Source organism: Sinohyriopsis cumingii, chromosome 5 (assembly GCF_028554795.1).
Source record: "Sinohyriopsis cumingii isolate HCF-2022 chromosome 5, ASM2855479v2, whole genome shotgun sequence".
NCBI classification, from domain to species: domain Eukaryota; kingdom Metazoa; phylum Mollusca; class Bivalvia; order Unionida; family Unionidae; genus Sinohyriopsis; species Sinohyriopsis cumingii.
Window position 1 is genome coordinate 39,039,601 of NC_142965.1, and position 26,579 is coordinate 39,066,179.

A 26,579-nucleotide genomic window follows, 5' to 3' on the forward strand; every position below is an offset into this window, starting at 1 on the left:
TACACTTCCTGACTGCCATACCATGCATAACGTTGACTGATTAATTCATAAAATGTACCAAGTAAGAATAAATTAAATTAAATTGGTACATGCTGCAATTTTGCAGGTATTCCCACCACCTTATAAAGGTTATGAGTTTATTTTGATGTACAAAGAGCATTGATTTGTAAGAATTCCATGTGCTTACACCTCGAAAAAATATTTACTTTATCATACTCTATATTTAAAAAAAATATTTAAGAGGGCATTGCAAAACAGGACTGTCATGGTTATTCGATGGGAGAGCTGCAACAAAAGGCAGAGAGCAAAGATTTTGGAAAAAAGCCTGTCTTATACCTGTACGCAAGCTGAAATTGTTGCCTGTGTGACCAGCTGAAATTATCATGTAATATATTTAAAAAAATTTGCGAAAAAACTTATATGTAGACAAACTACAGACATATACACAAATGTGAAGATTTCCTCTTTAATATTAAATTTTCTGATAATCTGTGCTTACACCGAAATGCTGATGTGTCAAACAAGTACCGTATTAAGCGACTTCGTTTTTGCTTAGCTAATAGGGTATATTTTTCTATTGATGGAAACATATAAACTATATTAACTGTAAAGAAAGATAGCCAATATAATTTTCAAAAGATAAAAAATTCAGAACTGTTGAGGAAAATGAAGTCATAGAGTAAGGGAAAAAGAGCTGCACTCAACATGCTATCCTAAGTACACCTCTTCAGTACTTCAATAAAACTGCAGCAGCAATTTTGAAGGAAAAAAAATAGTCCAAAAGTTTATCAGTACAATATTGTAGGACAGTATTCGTTCTAAATCCATTTTATGCATTACATCTTTAGTAGTGTTCAAAAGGTCACCCTGAATCACTCTGAACTGATAATGTTTTAATGGCTGGATGAAAACTAGAAAGTCAAAAACACCAATACCTACTCTTTTGGAGTACTATGAACAGAGCTTGTCTTTACGTCCTCAGCTCCTAGAAAAGATGATTACTTGTGTAAACATTCAGACAAAAATGTCAATTACTACGATCGTAAATTTATAATAAATAGAGGATATTGCACGGGTATTCGTTTAAACAGAATTTATGAAACTCGTTGAACAATTATTATCTTTAGCGATCTTTGGCATTCATTTAAGATTATATTATCACGTGATAAATAATATTGATTTTACAGGTGTACTGGACGAACAGTAGAATAATGAGGTCAGATTGCTTTGAATTAAACTTATACTGTATTCCTCAGTCGTTACACCCTGGCACTACATGACCAAGGTATATAGAAAGTGTGTGTGTGTGTGTGTGTGTGTGTGTGTGTGTGTGTGTGTGTGTGTGTGTGTGATTTAGATTTTTAATTAAGCTTTAACATTTTTCACTATTTTTGATAGCCAGTGGTCGTTCATCACAAATCAATATGGAACGAAGTGGATGGACAACTGACTAGCGAAGAAGAGGGTGGAGCGACTAAAAGAGTATTGGTAAAGAAATCAAAATAGCTTAGCGATCGATATTAATCTGTGATTACGCTTTAAGTCTCCCGCCCTACACCCGGGTCACACGTGTTTTCTTATGGGTGTCTTTTCTGGTACTTAGGTTTCTAATTTGTTTTATTGTTTTTATAAAAATAAAATTTGCATCGTCTATCAAGACAAATGTAGCCAATCATTTTCCACCGCTCAGGTGATATATCTGTCTCTCTAAATCATCAACATCATTACTTATACATTATGTTGGACATTGATGTGATGTTATTTGAATAAGACTAGATCAGAATTTAGAGGACGAAATATCCACTGTCATTCGATGAAAACTTAGAAAGGCACTGTAGTCATGTGATAAAACAATGTTTAGAACATTTTTTCTAATATCCATAAAATTTAGATCAGGTCTTTAAACGCGTCTGTGGCTCTGTTTGGGTTGTCGTATAATACAACCAATCAACCTGAAAATGTTGCATGAAAAAATAAGTACAAAGTTTAAAACACATACATATATGCAGACATGCAGATAGACTCACTGACTAATTTACATACAGAGACTGACAGAAAAACCAGAAAGAAAACATATATACATACAACTAGGTAAGAGCACATGAGCTCGACGTGAGCTTGATGTGAAGGTGGAAGAAAACAATAATCTGAAGAAAAAAAATGATAGAGTTACAAAAGTGCCTTAGATTACCCCCATGACTCGTTCAGACATAGGCCCCTCTCTATCATACTATATAAGAGAGAAGGTACGTAACTTCAAAAAACCTTGGTTCCACCCATGACCCTCAATTTCCTTCTGCTATTTCCGTCTTTAAAGGCACACGACCATACTATATGGCCCGTTTTACTTCTGATATATTTTTCTATTCATCAAGTCATCATTGACCTTTCTGTGTTGTACCAAACTGAAGTTACGGGCTCCGAAAAAAAATCAAATTTTGCCTGCCGGGACAACGCCGTGCTCATGTGACAACCGGTGAAAAGAGCTACATATACCATGTTAGCAACTCTACGATACATCCCTTCTTTAATGCCAGAACAGTGGTAGATGCAAAAGTAAAAGTTTAAAATAAAAATATACACAAATCTTACGTTTCACCATCTCTCGTCTCGATTCATATGAATTTATTGGTGTTGAAGTAGTTCGATGTCTTGCCCTCAGTAATCTGTTTATAATCATAAAATAAAAATTATAATAAATATAAATATATCAAGACGATGGTCGCATCAGGAAAATAAAATTTTCAAACTTGTTATAGTATTTTCATACCCTCAAGTTTGCTTGTCTGCCCCATCTACCGATTTTAAAAGCATCAAGGATATAAAAAAATGCACAAAACTTAGTTACTTCATTCATTAGTTTATATTTTCTAACCTGGTTATCGCCAAGGGTTCCCTATCACTTTCGAATTATTGGTGTTTCAATGCAAACGGAAGCTTCTGATGTAAACAAGCAAACAGACTGATCACTGTCCATTTGTTTCTAGAATAGTCTAGTTCAGTCAAAACTGTGTAATGTGCGTCCAATATTTGCAATAACTTGTTTTGATATTTCTAAAATAAACTGAACAAATAAATAGGAGAACCTCGTGCAAACATGTGTTCAAAGAGATGTTAATCCACAATTTACCGAATGATTGAGATTTAGAAAAGATGGTGACCTGCATCACATGTGTTGCTTGAAAATAGAGTGGCTCAACCGAATATGGCGGCAGTATAGCTAAAGGAACGCCATATTGATTTGAAACGCAAACAAGTTCACAATGTTTGGGACCCAATGTAAAGGGTGTGTGTGAGGGTGGTTTACGAGCAAACGGAATTGTGTGAGAATACTATAGAGTTATGGTATATCCATTAAAAATGACAACGCGTACTTCTATATCATGTCCGTTTTATATACGTTACTGCGTGTTCAGTATGAGTAACATTGCAAATTCATTATTAGAGTCCGAAACAACTGAGACGAAACGCAAGTCTATTTAGAAATTGTACAGAAAACATTTGAAGGAAAAGAGTGAGCACTTGGTGCGTTGTAGGTTATAATAACAAAATCGAATATTGTGTCACATACAAGTCAGAATTTGTTAGCAAAACGATAACGCGTTTGCAGTTTCATGTTAAATTCCAGTTAGATTGGTCCGTCATCCAAGGCGAATGGTATCCTTTAAATTTTTCGTTTTTCTCTACCTCAAAAATCATTCCACATCTACCTCCTAGTCACCAAGAGAAAGCGATATCAGTATTCTCCAAAAATGGAGGTGCGGGAGTTAGCATTGAATGTTAAGAATTCAACAATGTTTGGACTTTCGTCCTTTCTCAGATATATGAGAACTGTTTTCAACACGTCTTTCTCAAAGTTATCATGGTCTCTTCCTCATTATCTTCACGAATTTTGAGATTTATTTTAGGATATAGTTTTATAATGTCACGACCTCTGGTCAATCGGAATGTCCTCGACCTTTCCCATCGCATGCTAGAAAACATCATGTGTAAATAGTGGACATTTTGTAAAGTGCATGTAAATGTGGTCATGTATGCGCATTTATTCAAATGAAATTAAAAATGAACAGGTGTTCTAATACTTAATGCTAAAATAGTTCAATTCTGATTATTGAATGCTCGGCATTTTAAATGCCATCAAAATACATCCAGACGAAAATTATTGATGATAGACAGGTACCAAACTGGATCAATAAAAGAGAGTGTCGGGCCTAACATGACAAACAACAGGGCGGTACTAATTTGTTTCAAAACACGCGCTGCTTTCTTTGTGACATCAGCGCGCGGCATTAAATTATTGGTTTTACTGAATCACACATTGATTTTGACATACGTACTTTCTGACGCATAAAATTAATGACCTTCCAAAGGAATATGAAGTATGAGGATCCAAATAAAGAGAACAATTGCATTTAAAGTTATGTGTAATCAAATTCTAAAATTTTTTACTCCCATTGCAAAAATAGTAGGTTCTGAAAGATTTCCACTTTAGGGGGCGCTAACCAGTTATTATGTACATTTGAGAGAGTGACGTATGTAAGGTGAAGTTGTTCGCATTTAAAACATGCACAATGGAGAGAATATTGGCATACCTGTATGCTACATTAATGTAATGTGGGTGATATTTCTTGGATATTGTACTTTTGGAAATTGTACATGATTTAAGCACACTGATAACTAAAATGACTGCTCCCTTGTGCTAAAAAATCGGCCTGAATTAGTCTAAAGTACACTATCCATAGCAGCTATTAAAATAGGGAAAATGAATTTTGCCAGACTAGACAATACCAGCTTCTGAAAGTGCAATGAATGAATTACCAAATATATAAAATGTAAGAAAAAGTTATCGGCTCTTTTTTTATACAATTTACCTTTGAAGTTCAGGAAGTGAAAATGACCAAGTAGAGCTAGCACAGTTTTGAAAGGTGCACATCTGGAGTAAGGCCAAGCTGTATACTCTCTAACCCATATTACACCCATCAATCATACATCAAAATAAAGGGAATTAAAGGTTCTTTGAATTATACCTAAGATATACAAGGTCTTTTTTTAAAAAGCCAGTATAACCAGTGAGGAAAGCCGGGGAAATTCTTTTTCTTTAAATTTCTAAATATGCAAAATACGAAACTGTAGAGCGCCACATTAACTGTCCATGTTTCTACTACGACACAATTATTTCATAACATCACAATAAATGGATGACGTGTCATCGCGAACAGCAACGCAAGCAAAACTTGCAGACAATTGAAACCAATTGATTCCTTCCTTTTTATCGTTACAAAGTTGCTGTAATAGCATTTAAAATTAAATGTGCATTCATGTTATTGATCGCTGAAGCATTGTCCAGTGTTATTTTCATGCTCCGAATGGATTTCATGTATACAGCCATGACATCATAATGATTTGGTTTGGTTAACGTTGTTTCTATTTTACGCCACAGCAACATGTGTATGTTATTTAATGAATAGGGCAACCGGAGTACGTTATGGTGATGCATCGTTACAGTATTACTCGTGCCATTTTTTAGTGTTTATCTCACGTGAATTACTTGTTTTAATGTATCCATCCATTCACTTTGCTTAAACAGTTTATATTCCTAATTTTCTTCAATCAAATATCAACCTCGGTGTGCAGTAAAGTGGTATATGTTACAGAGACAGTTATATCTACGGAAGCCTTTGCTGTTGCGAACGAATATGGTTCCATTTTTTTAAATATTCGACAAGTTGTTATAGCGAGATGCGATATAACCAATTGTGTTAGCTTTTAGCGAAGGGCTACTTTATACTGACGTATCTTCAGGTACACCGTGGACTTTTAATCATTATAAACATTGTACAGCTTACGTTGTTCTGGTGGGACGTCCATACTTAAGCTGCGCATCACTTCCTGCCAAGTCTCTTAGGTCCGTCGCGGAGAGATATTGATGGGTGCGATTGGGTCGGTAGAACATTTTGCCATTTCGCATAGGCGGTGCTGATCGTCTTCCTGAACTGCTGGCCAGGGATCTCTGAAACTTTATGTCGCCATGCTCCTGCTCGAACTATATAAATAAATGGCAAATAAAACTACTAACTATTAGTGTATTAATGTCATAAAATATTTGTTGAAAGGTCTATATTACTCTATAGCAAGCGTGTATTCCGCCATAGTTGATATTCAGTGAGGACTGGGATGGAGTTGTTCTAAATTAAAAAGAAATCTAATAAATGGAAAGTAGAAAAGCTGACAACGTGGAATAATGCCCGTCACTCCTTTACAAAACGCATGTCACAAATCAAACCATATGGAGACTTTACCTGGATAAATCAAATACCTTTTTCTTCTCGATATTCAAACACAAAATTTTAATACTAATAAATGGCATCATTACGGTATGACGTCATTGTTGACGTAATGTAGCATACGAGAGTCGTGGAGACTACCCAGTGAAACCAGATAAACTGTCCTTACTGGTATTTCCATGCAGTAGGTTAATATCACCAAAAGAAATCATTACTGAATGACGTCATCTGTGACGTAATATAGCAGTCTATTTTGTACGGTTTTGCAGTAGTAATCTCTCTCCCTCTCTCTCTCAATGTTTAAAAAGGAACTAATGATTTTAAAAATATTTGGTGACAAATATTTTAGTTCAAGGCTGCATATTACATACAAACTGAATGCTTTGGTCCAATTTTCGTCTTCATCATAAAGGTGACATGAAATATAGCGTACCATAGTGTTGACATTTCTTGCTGAATATTTGATAGAGGCAAATTAAACCTATTTGTGTAAACATGATATTGTATATTTTAATCGCTTACAGTAGCGGACATAATGAGAGGGTAAAAGTATTTTTAAAATAGATTGCTAGTTATATTTTGCGTGCAAATATGTATATATGTTCTTTTCACAACATGCATGCAGTTCTTATAAATTTAATTTGCAAAGATGTGTTTTTATTCCACATGGAAATCAAATTCAAAAGCTTTCAGTTTCCTTCGGACGTTATTTATATCTTATGCTATTTTTCATTTATGGTTCCGCTGGATTGGCAAGGTTTTGTCAGAATGAAACGTTAAGAGGTTTGCCAGCAGCTTTGAAAAGTTCTATAGTTGAAACTGAAGGGTACAGACGGCGTTTGTTGGCCAGTGGCTGTAAATTGTCCAGTGGATGTATATTCTAAGTTGGTGAGAGAACCAAATAAAAGAGAAATATACACTTAGCGATTCCCTGCTGCTTTTCACTTTGAAATAGTGTCAAAATATGAACACTGACAAAATATGATATTTCGACAATAATCCATACCTGTCGCAAGATATACTCACTCTTAAATTCGACATTAACGTATATATTACAAGGCGGATTAATTTTGGCTTACATTCTAGGGTACTAATTATACTTAGATGGTGATTGTAAAGTCCTTGTTTCTAATTTTAAAAAAAAAAAAGATGATTAGATTTAAAACAAGCTAATATCACACACATCTCAAAAGAACATTGCTTGCAGTGTATTTCGCACATTAATGGTGTGATTCAAAAGCAACGCTCTATTATGAAATGCCATGGTATTGTTAACGGAGTCTATAAATAAAATAAATTCAAAAGTGATAGGCCAAGAAACTTCCTTAAATCGGTTCATCTGTAACTCACTTGGTAACCGCGGTGACTCACTGCTTAAGGCGTTCTACATGCAACCATATGGTGCGGGTTTGATTCGCACTGTAGGGTGAGCCATATTGCGACGTGAAGTTGGGTCAAGGCACGTTACTCAGCTTGCATCAGCGCGATATGATTTTCTAAGTGTTGATATGCCTTAAGAAAAGGTCATAAAATAAAAACAACATCAAATCTGTAACCTGAACTCTTCTGCAAACTGACCAGATAGCGTTGTCCTAATAAGCCCGATTCAAAGCTAATTAAACCTCTATAAACTGAATACCTCTAGAAAACGGCCGACATTTGTGTTTCAACTTCAAAAAAGTTAATTCGTATTTCGACAGTAACAATAGAGGTTTTTTTTTTGCGCAGATAATTAAGTTGTAAAGCATGAATTTTATACACAGAAACTAAATGTAAATACACACATCTTCATTCATTTGTCAAGAAAAGAATTGGTTTGACTGATATGTTTTGACGGAAAGAAGAATATTCATGCCGAACGAATGAACCGGATACAATGACCTGGATAATGATCAGGTGGTTCGGTAAGAATTTGGAAGTCCCGAACTCAGATGGGTTGTAACAAGTAACGCCTTGTTCATTTCATTCATTGGTAGTGTACCTTTTGGCAAATATCTACAGCCAAACATAAAATGAATTCCGTAAAGAATTACAGTTTAGAGATATTGTCTTCTCTTATTTGTTTAATCAGCTATGTGTAGCTGTATATCCTTAAGAAAGGGATCGGTAGGTTTCGAAAGCACTTAGGCTTGTTTCACACTATTTTTGTATTGTTGTTATTTTGTTTCTGATTTATAATACAGATTTTTTCTGACGAAAACTATCTCAATAACCCAGGGCTAATTGGACAGACCGTTAAGATTAATTTGTCTTGTGATTTTGCACATACATACATACATACATACATACATACATACATACATATACATACATACATACATACATACATACATACATACATACATACATGGTGTAATGTTTGCTAAGCCCTAATTCATAAGTTGTATATAAACTAAGGTATTATTACAATCCATGGTTGATGTCTAAACATTCTCGCATGTATGAGTTAATCTCTTACGCAAGGTTACCGTGACCAGAGAGAAGACACGACATCTTGAATCGGCACAGGCGTTAGATCGCGCGACTTCCCACCTATGTGTTACAGCTTAGTTCTAAGATCAGAGGACCCCGCGAGGGACCGGGCGTGTTCTAAATCCGTCCCCACGTGGACAGACAGCGAGAAGAACATTGTCCGCTAAGTTTGATTGATCGTGTCATGGACAGCCAATCGGAATTGTGATAACCATTTCTATCTGAATCGTAACTTCTAAATAGAAAGCGAAAATTTCGTCTCGCCTAGGAAGATCGCTGAGCAAGATAAGGTTACTCTGAGGAATCCACTCGTAATTTGACGGTAAAACTTAGATAGGAGATTCTAATGAAATGCAACTCTTCGTAAAGGCCAGTAAGTTATTTGCTCGATTTTTGCAGAATATTACGGCATTGTAATTGTAATTATGTGTAGTATGTATACTTAATTACTAGGATCGTTTAGTACGTAGAATTACCTTTGTAGTGTTCATTTACAGGCGTATTTGAGTATTATGTAGAGCATTATGTAAATGGTTAGCTTGTGGTCAGAATTATGTTTGTAATTCGCTATTAGGTTACTTCGTAGTAAATTAGTGCATTTATTCATGTGATATGTTAGAATTTACACATGCTTGAACTGTGAATTAGGAAAATGGTTGAAGTGTGTACGATTAATTAATATACATGTATAGATATATCAGAGCATGGATATTTGAATATTTATGTACTTTGTATGAGTTGTAATGTAATGAAATGCGTCTGATTGCTGTGATATTGTATTGTATAATTGGAATAGGTTCTGGTATGTCGCAATTTATGTTGTATGCATGGGAAGCAATTGATGCCGTGCTTCTATTACGACGTTGTTTTAGCATACAAGAACGTATGAGTATTTCGATTGGAATGAATGCGTTACCGAAGTAAATTAATAGCCGTTATCTGATGATAGGCTGGGTGTAGTGTGAGATGAGAGGGCTAAGGAAAATATTGCACCGTCCTTATGTTTTCACAGGAAGCTTTTTGTGGGTCAGAACTTCCGGTTCAGTTAAGTCCCGAGTCTCTAAGACGGGAGACGGAAGTGAGACTAGCAGAGCAGTCGGAGTCGACAAGTCTAGTCGGTGGAGAGAATCGAGGAGGAGGAGGAGGAGAATGAGTCGAGGAGAAAATGGGAACGGATGATGAGTATAGAGAAGTTGAGGAAGATAAGGAATTCGGAGAAAGTCGGGAGGAAGAGGAGAAGGAATTAGAGGAATAGGAGAGAAGAATACACAGATAAGTAGAATACAAGGACAGGTGAAAAGCTATCTCACACTGCTAATTAAATGATGCAATAGGCTATCACAGGGTCGAGCGGAAGGAGAGTACTTGAGAAATTTGAAGCACTTGACTACTGAATTGTTACTAAATTGTTATTCGTTGAATTTCACATTTTGTGTATTCAGTCATTTAACCATCGGCTTTGCTTTAGTCTAGCTTTCACTAATTTAACTTCCAACTAAAATCGAGCCTGGGTGAGACTTCTATAATAATTTAAATAGAACATTGGGAGCCCCCCCCCCCCCAACTATAGCACACCTATCACAATGGCGGCATAACAACCCGTCACACCACACACACATACATATATGCATGCATACATACATACATACATACATACATACATACATACATACATACATGCATACATACATACCCATTTATCTTAAAAGATTCAGTAAGAAAATGTAACTTGACAAAACTTATTGCAAAAATAGAGTGTTCAGGGGAATCCCTGTCAAATATGTTACTAACAATTTAATTGTACATGGTGCAATGTTGTCGTTTTTATGTCTTCTGATACATTTTTCAAAGGAATTAGTTGCACGAAGGAAAGGAGAAAATTGCCTGCTTTGCAAACCATTGTAGACAATTACTACTCAATTCAATGCGTATAAACATTTCTTCGTTGTGCCATATTGAAATTATTATTCTAAGTCATTGTGCCTCAGAACCATATGACGGTCAATGTAAATACACTTACAAGTAAATGATATTGTAGCACTCAGTACTATTATGTTGGGTGGGACTCTATATCACATGATTATATAGTCATAACAGATGAAATTATTGACATGGTGGGGTTAGTTTATACTAAATTGCAACCTGTCAATATGTTCTTTTCACTCTGTTGATTAGGAATGGAGACAATGTTCAAAACCCGACCGAGTTGCAGACGCATTAGAAATAGCCATATTGAAGAGGCAGCAAAGTAGATTAAACTATATTGGTTTTCTTAAATGAGTTTCTTTGCAAATGAAAGATATACACATTTATAAGATAAATAAAACAGATATTAAGGTCACCTTCACATCAATTGAATTTGGATTCTTTGTACAGACTGGTTGATCAAAAAGTATTCTTCAATAGTTACAATGGATGCAGACAAAGAGTTAAGGAACTAATCTACTCTGAAGAATTTAATAGGCATGGAATATATAATTTTATCGGAAATAGTAATATATTCATATCTTATTCATTCAAGTGTATCCATGGTGAAGATGAGAAAATGCTTAAAGGAATTATGCATGCACATAATACTGCTTTGCTTTTAAATGAAAAATTTTTTCCATATATAAACAGACACAAATTTAGCAATATTTGACTTCTCTTTATGAGCTTCTATTTTCATTCACATTAACTTTTTTTTTAAAAAAAAACAGAGACTTTGCGTTCCAGACTGAAAACTGGTTTCGATAAAGAATGTGCAAACACTGCACAGTCAGCAGCCCGAACAGAGAATGGACGGCCATTTGTTGCGATCGATCTCGAAATTACCAAAAAACATTAGGAAATTTCAACATAAAGTTATTTACAGTTGATCCTAATCACAACTAGGCTTGACTTACGATCATAATATTAGTCTCTCTCTCTCTCTCTCTCTCTCTCTCTCTCTCTCTCTCTCTCTCGTTTGCATTGTCTGTCAGTTTTACTATCATCATAGATCCAGAGAGGGGTGCGTTGAGATCAAGCTGACAGGACGATTTACTAATGGAGAGTGAGAGAAAAATATTTGAAATACTTTGTTTTAGACTCTGATTATAAGTTTAACAAATAAAAAGCAGATTTAAGTAGACTACAGTATATGTGTGCCACCTACCCTAGAAATTTATAGTATGTCCATGTTTCGCCAAGCTATTGCTACCGTGCTTCATTAGTATATTTGTAAGATGGTTAAAAAAAAAACACCACATCATCCAGTTCTCGCACTTCAGTTGGATAACTACACATATTGTTTTCCTTTACTTATGGCACAGAGAGAGAGAGAGAGAGAGAGAGAGAGAGAGAGAGAGCAGAAATGGATTTAATGAAACTGTGTACGTGCTCTTCAAATTTAGAAAAGGTCAATTAAACTATAAATATCGATATCTGTTGAAACCATCATTGTACGCAAATCACAATTAAAATGCACGCAGTACTGATGTATCCGATTGCTTTCTTCTTTTATCTAATCATGCAAATAGTTATATTCTCTCAGCCTGTTATGTGTTTGTTTTGGTTTTATAACTCTTCTCTTAGTCTCGCGAAAAGCTTGATTATTATACAAGTTAGACGCTATAATTCATCCTCTTTTTGAGAATTTGGCATAAATTAACATAAAAGACATGCACGTCCGGAAAACGTTTTGCGAAAACTGTATATAAAGAATACTCAGGTGACCATCAAATTTGTCTTCTATAGACATGTGGCCCTTATATATATATATATATATATATATATATATATATATATATATATATATATATATATATATATATATATATATATATATATATATATATACATACATACATACATACATATATATATATATATATATATATATATATATATATATATATATATATATATATATATATATATATATATATATATATATATATATATATATAACAAAAAACTAACATGCTAATGTGTGATACACAAAATATACGTTTTTATACATGCGTCTTTTACGAGAACTGGGAGGAAATTAATAGAGGACAAGAATGGTAATAATTAAGCTAGTGAGGAATAAAATTCTGAATCGATTATTCTTAATAATTTGCATTAAAATTGCTCAGTCAATGCCTATATCAAAACATATTGGTGTATTTTAAAGTTTTAATCTTACTCAATTTTATTGTTTCTACTCACCCACCCATCCACACCCACCTTTCCAATCGTTCATATACATGACCTTTGAACTCTCTCACACTATGCAACCATGTTTATTAGGAGAGTAATTAAATATCTTAGAATAAAGAAAAGGTTGATATGGTGACCAATTTTATTGCCAGAGAATGGTTTTTACCATTAATATATTTTTAGGTTAAAGTTTCTTAGAATTTTTCCCACCTGTGTGAGGGATAGTCAAAATCCTCTAACAAGCGGAGAGCTCCGGAAGTTTAGTGAAAGTAATGCTAAGTAAATGAACTGCAGAAAATTGGCTTGCGGCATTGCGTTGAAATAAATTAATTCTAAACTAAACGCTCTGGAATGGAAAATGCGTTTCACAAAACAATTTGCTCAGGCAGTGATAACGTGTATAATAAATGTGTTACGACTTTCCGGTAATTCTAATGTGTTTTCTATGAAGTGAATGATGAATAAGAGAAAGACATGCATATAATAATTGCAATATCAGTACATAATTAATAAAGAATTTAGATTTTGCTTGTTAGGAGATATTTGCATAAAATATAAGCCAATACTTACAATGATGGTGGGCTTTTGCTATATAACAGAAAATTAAATTGCGCTTACTCTTATCCTAGAAATGGGAAAGTATTTATATAAGTCCTTCAAACGATCGATTTGTGGATATAACTGTTTATAAATGTCGTTGACCTAAAAAATCATGTGCTAAATAATATATGCCATTGTGTAAAAATAAAACCTGGCATAGTTCATAGAGTTAACAACAAAGCGTGGAACCTTATCTTTATTGACCCAAACTTGCAGTCAATAATGAAAGACATGTTTTGCAAGACAATAAAATATAACAGAAAGAAGAAAAAAAAAAACGATGACAAAATGCTTATCTTTCTACTTACATTAAAATACAACCCACCTTGACATGGTGCTCACTTCTGCATAGTAGCGACCTGTGCATAATAATAGACGACAAATCTCTTTAAAGTTTTATCTACTCGGACTCTGCTTGTTCGGTATCACTTAAGTTTTTGTGATACCAGACGAATATTCCGAGTTCAGCAAGGTGTTTAGCTCATGAAGTACTCATTTGCAATCTGTTGAAACTATGTATTCATATATGACAAGTGCGCTCCTATTTCTGGACAGATTTCTGTTTCGAAATATGTTTTGAAAAGATGCATCGTTTCCATAGCAACGTGCATTGGATTTTCGCTTCTATTTGATCAGAGTGGTTCCTAAAATGAAGGATGCAGACCCCCATTGGGCCGCGGGATCATTACAAAGGAATTAAAAATACAACTATTAGCCGGGGAGGGTGGTGGTGCGCGGGAAACTGTTTGAAGTTAAGAGTCATATTACTCGTAAAGGTTATAGTTCAGCTTAGTCTTTTACCGTATACCTAATACATCTCTGTAAAATTTTTGTCAACCTTCTACGACATCATATTCGTCTCGTGACAGTTAGCGCAATTTATTTCTGTTTTTATTAATTTTTCAATGCTTACCCTATCAAGTTTGTATACGATTTTGGTCAAACTAATGTGTAATGTTCAGTTATTCAGACAGATTAACTTAGTATGCAGTTTGGTCACAAAAAAAAATAAAAAAAAAAAAAAAAATTAAAAAATAAAAAAAAAAACCACGCATTAAATTTAAAGATAACGGATAATACTCAATATTATCCCATAGTTCAAAAAGCAGATGTCGAGCTTCCTTATTTGCGACTACAAAGAACAAGAAAACGATAGGTAAAACATGTAGCATTCTTCATTACGCGAAATTAAAACTTCCTCATCTCGCAATTGCACTCCCTGTCAAGACAATAGTGCCCTAACTTGAAAAATGTTGTTTTCGAAGCTCGAATACGCGATCTCGATAATGCTAACAAGAAAAGTACTTTACGTCACATGATTTATCCCTTAATCGTGTGTTTGAGACTCGAACACGCGATATCTGGTCTCGAATATGAGAGAGAGAGAGAGAGAGAGAGAGAGAGAGAGAGAGAGAATGATTAAAACCAACGTTAAAATGTGTTGTCTCGAGATCGCGTATTTGAGCTTCGATTATGTGCATTCGAGTTTCGAGAATGCGGAATGATTTAATGTTGTTCTCCTTTTGGCCTGCCAGGCAGTTTGAAAACCCACTCAGTTATAATAAAGAAATTAAAGCTTTGGGGTAAAGTGTCAGATTAAATGCACTTCAGTTAGACGATACGATGTATTTGGATAAGTGATCTTACTTCATAGGAATATAACATTTTGTAAAAAATGTTAATAAATAAATAAATATATATATATATATATATATATATATATATATATATATATATATATATATATATATATATATATATTCTTCACCAATTTGTGTCCATAATATACCTTCTGTTCTATATAACTCTAAGGAAACACTTTAACGGATTAACTATTTAAATAGCGTAGAATAAACAAGCAAATTATTTGTATTGTCTTCCGAACCGGACGCAAATGTCAAACGCAACCGGACACTAAAAAAACCGTTGGTTTACAAACTATCACTAACATTGTGTATTGAAAAGGAATGAAAAGTGAATACAAAATAAGTCTTAATAAATGTTATTACGTTGATATGATATTGAAAATGAATGAATACATTAAAATAGTTTATTATATACACATATAAGAATTAACTTAAATATAAATTATATCGAGCAAAGCCTGAACAAAATGTAAGGAGCAAAAAGCCACATAATATTTCAATGAAAAATGCGCCTTTTTCAGCATGATTCGAAAATGGAGACTGTACAACATTACAAAATGAGAGTGCATTCGTCAACGTTGGAACATTGTTTCAACAAATCACAAGAAAAAGAATCATACGAGCTAAAATACCTGCTTACCTTTGGCATTTATCAGGTAACGCATGAAAACGGAAGAGATTCCAAACATTTGGAGTTGGATTAAATACAAACAGTGATTCACAAAACAGCAAAGTTTCGTTGCTTCGAACGCAGTTGGTTCGCATACTAGGTATTGTTCAATCAAGTATTTAAGACCTGACAAAATGCACCTTATTACATCATTTAACGCAAATTACCAATCTCTCGAACTAATTTATTTGGTTCGAATTATTGCAGCTATATTGTACGATTGACCACAATTTTACCGCTATGGACAGGTCACAAGCTAATCAAATTGAGTCACTGTCAGATCCAGTGTTTACCTTTATCGACACGTTTGGTTGTTTTCCTGTGTTGAAACTGTGATATTAACATGTGAATCTTTCCCACCCAAAATTAGATCCGTCATATCAGCTCTTCGCTCCAAGGGCGGATTGTATCAAACACATTGGTCTAAATATACTTTAAATAAATCTCGTTCAGATATAGATCTTCAAAATAATCTTCGATATAATTGTTACCTTGCTGGAAGCGAGGAGCTTGTGAACGAACAAAGGAGACTCTCCGCTGTGGGTTATCTCCTTTTGTGTTTCCAACGCCCAATAGGGGGCGTCATGGTCGAAGTATTCCTCGCTTATCAGGTGATCTATATCCTCCTGAAGTTGTTGGTGATATGATGCCTCTTTCTGGTAGCTATAGGGACTCAAGGGATATTTTCTGGACCCTAAAAATGGGAGAGATACAATTTGAAAAAACGGAAGGAGGTATTCGCCTCTTAGTAGGTGAGCTATCATGGTTAATTTGAAAATAACAAACGTTATATGTTATACACTGTCGACTAATCAGACTGAGCCCCAAATGCAAATTTCGAGCAGAAAACATTAACTCGAACTCAGTCGAAAAACTATAAGTGTATACCAAATAAATTTCCTTCTTCTTTTGTTTACTCGATCCCTCAACTTTACGTTTCTCTTTTCTTGCGTGTACTATTTGTTATGCACAACTGCAGAAATAATTTTAAAAAATGATAATTAAGTTTCTTGTTTTACAATTACAATAACTGGATAAAATCTGCCGCCTGCCAAATTACTTGAAGTTGAAACTAAAGCAATTTACTGTATGTAAACAACTGTTTGTTATTCTAACGTCGAAGATAGAGCTCCCATTTCATGCAGCAAACATAATAAACCGCCAAACATGAAAGACTTCACTTACTATGTATCTGTCTGTACGTACGCACGCATGTATTTACCCATGTAAGTATATAATTATCAGAACACATTATAATAAAGAAATATTATACATAATGTGCACAGTCAAACCTGTAATTCATCAAACTTTTTTTTTTACTGACCAAGCTAATATAACTTGGGGTAATTCCAGTAGACCAGGCTAGTCATGCTCTTTGAAAAGCTTTATTGTAACGGACAATAAGACCTTCATTTTTAATTATCTATGAATGCAAAGCACTAAGACTATATGATACCTTTTGTTTACTTTTGAAATGACTTTCCAGACGATTTTCTGGCACGGTCAATTTAGTTGTGTTTAAGTTTTTTAAAGTACAAAAATGTATACTTTGTTCAATGTTACCAAAATCAATTATCAATAATTAGCTGGACGTGTTAGAAAACGTTTTGTACGAGTGATGTCATTTGGTGTATGTGCTTGCGCGTGCGCGTGTGTGTGTGATTAATGTCATAACATGGCGCTTTTAAGTACCTAAAAGATACATAAAAAAATGGTTTTATTTATCTTTATTTACGAGTTTTTTCAACATAGATTGGATGACCTTAAATGTAGTTAGCTTAATTTAACATACATTATTTATATAAACAAACAAAAGTTTCTTGTAGCTACAAGTGTGAAGCAAATGCAAGATTACTACCAGTTCAATTTTGTATCCGATTGCTTGAAAGAAAGAAAATATTTTAATTTTGCCATAAGGACCAAATAGTTTTAGGGGTTGACGAAAATTACACTGCCAATTGAAAATTACTTAAATTCTTACTTTTGAAAAAAAATATGTTGAGTGTCACAAGACAGTTGTTGTTTGATTAAATTGTATTAGTCACAATAAAGATTATCAAAATACAATTCAAGCGTACTAATCATATTAGGGATAATCAACAGCTAACTAAACTGTATTAATCATACTGAACATAATCAAAAGACGATTGAAGTGTACTGATCTAAGTAAAGATGATCAAAATATAATTCATGTGTACAAATCATACTAAAGATGATTGAAGTGTACTTATCATACTAAAGATGATCAAAAGACGATTCAAATATACAAATCATACTAAAAGACGACTGAAGTGTACTGATCATACTAAAGACGACCAAAAGACGATTCAAGTGTGCAAATCATACTAAAAGACGATTGAAGTGTACTGATCATACTAAAGATGACCAAAAGACGATTCAAATATACAAATCATACTAAAAGACGATTGAAGTGTACTGATCTAACTAAAGAGGATCAAAAGACGATTGAAGTGTACTGATCCAAGTAAAGATGATCAAACTACAATTCAAGTGTACTAATCATACTAAAAGACGATTGAGAGCCTGAAAGTTAGAAGCCTGTGTCAAATATCTAACTCTCTCAATCCCACTCTGTGGGCTGTAGCCAGTCATAATTCTTTGGGGCGTATGGTGCCGGTAGAGAAGCCTTGTTTTTAATGATAAATAGCAAATACTGCAATTTATTTTTAGGTGCTGTACGGACATTTAAGCAATAACGCTTCGTGAACGTGTTTATCTGTCGTAAAACACCACAAACTAAGTTGTACATGTATTTGATTAATATATATACTATCCAAACTAGATCAACTAGTTTGCCAAAAGGCGAGCCGCTTTAACTCCATTGGTAGAGTGTCCGGCTCGTAATCAAAGGGTCTAGGGTTCGATACTGTCTAAGCCAGGCCATTTCCTTTGCATTAGGCACCCCGGGTAGCCGATTGGTCTAAGGTGATCGTCTTTATAGATCACTCACACATCTCACCTCAGTTTTCCTGAGTTCAGGTCTCATCTCGACCAAGATGGGTACGTGAGAAAGTCAGTCGGTAGTTCACTCCACCAAATGATGCTGCCGTTATGTGTTGAAAATTGGCCTTGAATCCCACAAAACCAGATTAAACACTCCTTGATATAGCCAGTAATGTGTTTAAAAAAAATGCCCTTAAAACCAACAACAATAAACTCTCCTTGATATAGCCAGTGATGTGTTTATAAAAATGCCCTTAAAACCAGCAACAATAAACACTCCTTGATATAGCCAGTAATGTGTTTTAAAAAAATGCCCTTTAAACCAACAACAATAAAATAGTTTGTCAATATCTTAGATTTAGTCAATTTTTGGTGAAGTTTTAAAAATTCATTCTTGGTATGTGGATGAAATACTTCTTGCTATCTGAAATAACTATAAAACTATCTAGGTACCTCCTCATATGAGTTGGAAGTTAGAACAATAATATTAGTTAGGTACCTCCTCATATCAGTTAAAATTAATTGCAATAATATTATCTAGGCATCTCCTCTTATCAGTTACAAGTAATTATAATAATATTATCTAGATACAACCTCCTATCCGTTACAAGTAATTACAATAATATTATCGAGGTATCTCCTCATATCAGTTACAAGTAATTACACAAGTATTATCTAGATATCTCCTCATATCAGTCGCAAGTAATTACAATAATATTATCGATGTATCTCCTCATATCAGTTACAAGTAATTACAATAATATTATCGAGGTATCTCCTCATATCAGTTACAAGTAATTATAGTAATATTATCTATATACAAGCTCATATCAGTTACAAGTAATTACAATAATATTATCGAGGTATCTCCTCATATCAGTTACAAGTAAAGCAGCAGGGAGGGCGAATCTCACAAGGTTTTCAGACCAAACAACCAGTTCCACCAATCAATTTACAACAGTATCCCGCATTTACGGATACAAACCCTTCCTCGTTCAGCATCGACAATAGAGATGTCTGCGCGTTAAAATAACGGGTTTCACGGGATAGTCAGCGCGGTTGACACATTATTGCGCTGCGGTTGCCCATGAAAACCATTGTGGATTTGGCCCTCCCTGCTGCTCACAAATTGTTAACTAAAAAGTGTATCGAGGCCGATACGATATCTCGTCGCAGGGTCGTGTAAATTTATCGTTACAAACCCGTGCTGGCGCTGCTGTGCACGATTAAAGAAGTTTCTGAATTTAACTAAATCCATGTCTCCGCTGCACCAAGTCTGGTGAATATTTCTTAGCGTGTGAACGTCAACGCCGTTGAACACCGCAAGTAAATTACAATTATCTCTGATCACCTTTGGAATTTGTGTATATCGTTGAGTCACATAAATCACATCAGTGTTTTTATGACGCCCACGGGAAAATATTCTTGCCAGGTTTGTCTGCTTATCCAGCATAACATCATCGTACACAACTAAGTTGTTAATTGATCCATCAATGCTATCAATGCCAGGCGCGTCATTGATATCAGTTATGAACTCAACTATGTCTTCGTCGGTTCCTACGGCCGCTTTTGCGCTCTCGTTAAAATCTTTTATCACATCATAGTATCGCTGGTCATCTGCAGACGGGGCAACCAAATATAATTTATCCCATTTCATCCACCTCATTATCAGATTCAACAACAGCTGTGTCTTACCTGATCCGGATGGTCCTATGATGATCATTCTGATTGAATTTGGTAGCACACTATTATGCTTCACCGGTTCTTTTATCTTCGTTGCAGAAAAGTCAGTAACTTCCATTTGTATACAAATAAATAATATTATGGATTTATATTGTGTGAAGTGCCGGGCACGAACCCCCACGAATGATCTAACAACGATTACAACAAAAAATAATCGATCCGCGCTCACAGGAAGATGTGCTCGTTGTGGCACAAAAAAATTTAGACTCCAAAAAAAAAAGTTTAGCGGAGGCGACATCACAGCCCAACTTGGAAAGTTCCCTGGCGCTCCCTGGGCAAAGTATCCCGGAGAAAAACATCTCCCCGGATACAACTACTGTGGCCCTGGAACCAGACTTGACATAAGACTTGACAGCGACAATCAGTCTAAACCTGGCGAGTATCCCGTGAATGCTATCGATGCAGCTTGTCATGTTCATGACGTAGCTTATAAAAATCCTGATTTGCAGCAGCGACATATCGCAGACGTGAAATTAATTCACGCGCTAAACGCCATCAAAAATAAATCTCTCAAAGAATCACTCGCTAATTGGTTAATAAGATCCGCAATGAAATCTAAACTAGTATTAGGCGCTAGTAATTAATAATGGAGGCGATTTATTATTCACCGATCGGATACTGGAGAGGTAACGCAGCAATCAGTAAACTCGCTAGCGCAGCAGGGGTTACGGCGGCTACTGCCAAAAATTGGCTATCAAAACAGGCAATATGGCAAATTTATTTACCGCCGCCTAGCCAAATCAACTTTGCACGTTTCGATGTTAGTGTGCCCAACGAGGTTCACCAGGCCGACATACTATTCCTGCCACATGATACAGTTCGGCGGAAAACGTACAAATACGCGTTAACAGTAGTTGATGTTGCAAGCAGATACAAGGAAGCAACGCCGTTAACAACAAAGACAGCATCTGAAGTGGCCGATGCGTTTAAACGAATTTACCAGCGAGGACCTCTACGATGGCCACATTTGCTACAGGTTGATCCTGGCAGGGAGTTTCAGGGTGCAGTATCATCGCTGATGAAGCAACATAACGTTACCATACGACGAGGACACACTGAAATTCATCGTGATCAGGTAATCGTTGAGAGATTTAATCGAACACTTGCCGAAAGATTATTTGGGTATCAATACGCGAAGGAATTTATTCAGGATGCGAGATCGCGCGAATGGGTTGCAAGATTACCAAGTGTGATAGCTGCGCTAAATAACGAGATCACCCGAACAACCAACATGAAACCTGCCATCGCAGACACAAAAAAATATATACAGTTACAACGTAATAATATTTCAACGCAGCCAGTGTTGGGTAATGTTACAGTTAGATATTTATACGAACCGGGCGAACTTGAAGGTGGTAAACGAAGAGCGACTGATCCTATTTGGAGTGTTACCACACACAAGATATCCACCGTGACAAGATCCACTGGCAGACCAGCAATCTACAGATTAGATTCAACTGCTCCTCAACGCGGATTTACCCGTGAGCAGCTTCAGGTGAATCCCGATTATACACAATTGCCGCCTAAATCGCTAAAGTGATTTCGATCACTAAAGTGATTCCGTTATCGTAGCTGCGCCTCTGCGTCTATTACACTCAAGACAGGTTAACATGATATTTTCGCGTGTGTGGCCAAGGGTGCTATTCTTTCTGTCTACCGTGAATTGTCTTGGGTCATTTTTTGGGTATTTCCACAGCATTATACAATTGCAGCTCGCGCAGTGATTATTTTGCTGTTGTTTCAACGCAATAACGAATTCAGCATCAAGATCAAACTTCCGATTATTTTTTTTGTCGCTGTGTTTGTAATCGGTTAATTTTTTTCTTATTGTGTTAATCATCGCTGACTCGTCGACGACCGATGTCGTTGACGTATCTAGCACAATTCTTCCCAACTGAGACATTTTTCGTACTCGCGACACTGCCAGGTAAACTAAATTGGACCACTCGATGCGATCATCAACAATCCAAACTTTTGTGTGTTCGATTGTTAATCCCTGCGCGGAGTGTATCGTCATAGCGTAACCTAACATCCACGGTGATTTATCGGCGGCAAGTGCAGCGTCGACAACATCAATATCGACCAGCACAATATCGTTTAACACTAACTGTTGCCGCTCAGATTTCCCGGGAATGACAACATCAATATTTTGCTGTCGTGTATCCGTTGGTCTATAACACAACGGTACCGGCATCATGGAAAACTTTTCTCGATGCAACTGAAACAATCGCTGTTGAAGTGTGTCCCTGACCGCTTTTCTGCTCGCCACCACAATATCATTTGGAGTCCACGTCGCCAGGAATTCTTTCACGGATGTCTTAGGAATTATCTTACGCATACAGTAACATTGGGTTTTATTATTCTGTAGCCGGATCAGCTTCTTAAACTTCTTTAGTTTGTTATCAATCGCCCTAATGTCGTCGTCGATCTCTTCGTAATAGTCAACAAAATTTTTTAGCCAGTCATGTGGAGATTCGCCTGTAAACGGCGGTGGCTGACCGTGATCGCCGCACATAACGACTGCAGTATTCTTTGTCAACAACCACTCGAGAAACCGCTTTAACGTATCCAGCGGTACCGTGGCTACCTCATCCCACAAAACCTTTTCAGGGATATACTTTGTGCCCATTCGCTCAGGTGTCCACGTGCCTCCGCTGTACTTGAAGAAACTGTGATACGTACACGCGTTAACGCCACGTTGTTTCATTTCCCTGGCAAGTCGGTGTGTGGGAGTTAGCACAATCATATCAGAGTGTCGAAACAATTCAATTGCCCTGGTTGTCTTTCCACAGCCGCCTGGTCCGCTCAGATACACAGTTCTGTGTCTGGCAACAGGATCATGCACTGATGGTAACGTCGACGCCATCGATGGTGTCATCGCGGATTCAACATAACAGTCTTTGATCGTAACATCAGCTGTTTCACAATATTCGTGTAACCGTTCCTGTTTCACACGCCAGTGGCCCCATTCTGCTGATTCCCCGACGATGCTCTTTACCAGCGGCAAATGTTCCCGTGATATATAAAATGAGTCCGTGGCAACTCTCACTGCGGTCCGGGAAAATCTGTTTACCATCGATAGCAGATTTACAGTAACATAAGCCAACATTGACGATCTCAAATGGGTATATTGACGCGATTCCCCGTCAAGGTAACTAACAATCGTTCCCAGTTTTTCCCCGTTTGACAACAACGCATCTTCGCGATGACAAAACACATCCCTGGCGGCAGCATCAGCTATTATAAAATTGAGTTCGGCTTCGTCAAGGATTAATCTGCTGTGATGTATTTTGTGATCAAATGCTGCACCCTGGGTAAACTTTCCTATAAGTCTTCGTCCAAGGTCCTTCGCTTCGCTTTCCCTTATTGCCATGTATCTGTCAACGCGCTCTTGTTGCCACTGTTTCATTGTTTCCTCGGAGACAAAAGCAACCGGTGTTGGTAACCAAACATCGGTTTGTTTCTGATAGCATATAATTGCTTCGCCAACAGTCAACGACGTTAGTATTCCGCTGTCTATCATGAATCGCAGCAACACAATAGGTGCCCACGCTTTCTCGGCAAGATGTTTTCCAATCCACGCGTAGTTGATCGCATGCAGCCCCGCAGCGAATCGAAACGAGGTCACCTTGGCGAATCCAGTCAGGTCATAATCGGGCAGTGGTCCATCAATGGATACTCTGGTCATCAACGCAGTCGGATGGCCGAATCTGCTAAAATACTCACTGCCCTCTCCGTATCCAAGGAAGCTTCCCGGGTAGCACGCTGCCATGTCTACAGAGATCATGTCGCGGTAATCATACCGGGTATTCCACAGCCCGCCGTGGCCGTATTCGACACAACTTAGTTTGATGTCCTCGAGGAATCTGTCGCTGGTTGGTTTCCACGAGTTTCTATCCCTGGCTATGTGCGCGGCAACACTGGGAACAGTGAAACAGCGAGTCAGCAGCTGATCTATCGAGGAATCATCAACTGAGTATTTTTCCGCGAGTGTTCTCATTGTGTGTTGCAACGACTCAGTTCGGTATACTTCTCCGTTGGGTTTTACAAATTGATCGTATCCAGATTCTTCGTCGCTGCTAAATAACCACACCGACACGGGATCTGTTTTACTGGTTTTGTATATGTAATCAAATATGTTACCGTCGTAGCGCCTCACAACACGATCTCGGGGAAATATCCTAACCGACTCTGTCCAGGCGTGACTGTTGTGATCAATAATTTCAATCGGGGATCCGCGACGGTTGTATTTTGATTTGTATAGTTGCTCTCCCGTCAACGACTTCACGGTTATTGGAAATTTTAGTGATGTCTCTAACGCAGCAACATCAGCTATTGTTGCCCCGCCATCGCTGACTTTATCAGCCCATGCTGTTATCGCTGCTTTTCTTGCCGCGGTTAAACCGTTGCCTCGCATAGCGTTGCTGAAATGTTCCATTACTCGCTCAGCTACGCAGTTCAACGTGGAAGACATTCGCATCGGAGCGAGTTTTCCAATTTCTGGTTTTTCCAGCGGATACAGTCCGTAAACGACCGCAGTTGCAGGATACGCTCTGTTATAATATGGACTATCAATTCCAACAAGCATACCCGGTCTGCTATCACGACTCAACAGAACAGTTTTGCCGTTAGCAAGAACAGGATCGCGTTTATCTCGCGTAATCCACGTATCTTCACCGTACTCGTTGACGACTCCGGTTATAAATTTTATTAATATCGTGTAACTGGTATCGCCGAGATTCTTAATGATCCTACTGGCGCGGTCATCGGTCATCGTACCGTCGATGACGTCGTCGCTAAATAATTCCTCAAAGATATCATCGACGGAGAGATTGTTGATAATTTTATATGTCGAGAATACGTGAGCCGCGCCGTCGTCACGAAATTCTTGTTTCGCCTGTTGGGTGATCCTGTTCAGCTCGGTCGGCGTATTTCGTTGCGGATCGCTGGTTAATTTGTCAAGATCAAATCTTTTCCTGGTTGACCTCGTCGATGGCAACCTATCAAAGTCATTCATATATAACAATAGGGCAAATTATGTTTAATTAAAAAAAAGTTATATATATATGCCTGAAAACTATTGTGCGTGGAAAATCATGGGGACGAAACAGCAGTGTCAGCGAGCGTGCATGGGTGAGTATTGTTCTTCTCACAACCAAAATTTCAAGCGAGGATCCAACGGCGGAGTTATTTGCGCCGTATGCAACGTTGCAGTGCGTGGCAAAACAAAGTTATGTTTGGGATGCGGCGGTAAACGATTTCGTGAGCTCGCCAGATATTATCTGCGCAAATACAACCGCTTGTACACGGAACAGGAGTACATCAATGATCACCCGATACACTATTTAAACAAACAAATGCCATATAGTATAGACAAATGGAGTTCAAAAGACACCCAATCTACGATTGCTACGAATCTTCCACAGACGGAACGGTTAGACACTGCAGATTGAAAAACCCGGTTGGTGCTGTGGGCAACACCGGTTACATATTGATTAATTTTAAAATTAACGGCAAACAAAAAACGGTTTACGCTCAAAGGTTTATTTACGAGTGCTATCATGGACCGATCAAGCAGGGATTTGTCGTTGATCACATTAACCGAGATAAACTAGATAATCGCTTAGAAAATCTAAGAGCTGTTACCCAAAGCGAAAACCTCCGTAACACAACAAGAGTTGCTCAAAAGCTTCCTCCGAGACCTGTCGTTGCCGTTATGGACTCGGATGAAATCGAATTCCCATCGATGTACTCTGCTGCTAAATATTTTGAGATAAAGTCCGGTTCAATATACCGAAATATTAATCTCGAGACAAAATTAGTTTACTCAAAAAAATACGATGCGCTGTTATCCTTTTATGAGCCCGATCAGCCTTAACATTATATTAAAGAAACAAATCCATATAAGGTATAATGGATGAGACAACAGTTGCAACGCTTATCGATGAAATCAACGCAGTGAAAAAATATACCACATCAAGCGAGATTTTCAACGCGGAGTGGCTGCAGGATCAGTACGATTCTATCTCGGAATCT

General features: G+C 36.8%; 1 protein-coding gene across 6 annotated transcripts in view; it reads right to left on the reverse strand.

Annotated features, from left to right (window-relative positions):
• The window catches only part of LOC149798980 (uncharacterized), a 72,178-nt gene that overhangs the window by 16,655 nt on the left and 28,944 nt on the right, over positions 1–26,579 (reverse strand). For 3 of the 6 annotated variants that reach the window (XM_089957892.1, XM_089957891.1, XM_089957896.1), the window contains exons 2-7: positions 16,328–16,530; positions 13,491–13,508; positions 5,847–6,043; positions 2,593–2,666; positions 940–985; positions 337–372 (exon numbers count right to left, since the gene is read on the reverse strand). In XM_089957892.1, coding sequence (XP_089814018.1) covers positions 337–372; positions 940–985; positions 2,593–2,666; positions 5,847–6,043; positions 13,491–13,508; positions 16,328–16,530 — 574 coding nt within the window. Of the gene's footprint in view, positions 1–336; positions 373–939; positions 986–2,592; positions 2,667–5,846; positions 6,044–6,316; positions 6,430–13,490; positions 13,509–16,327; positions 16,531–26,579 lie in introns of those variants that run through there. The other 3 variants (XM_089957894.1, XM_089957893.1, XM_089957895.1) reach the window with 3 other exon arrangements.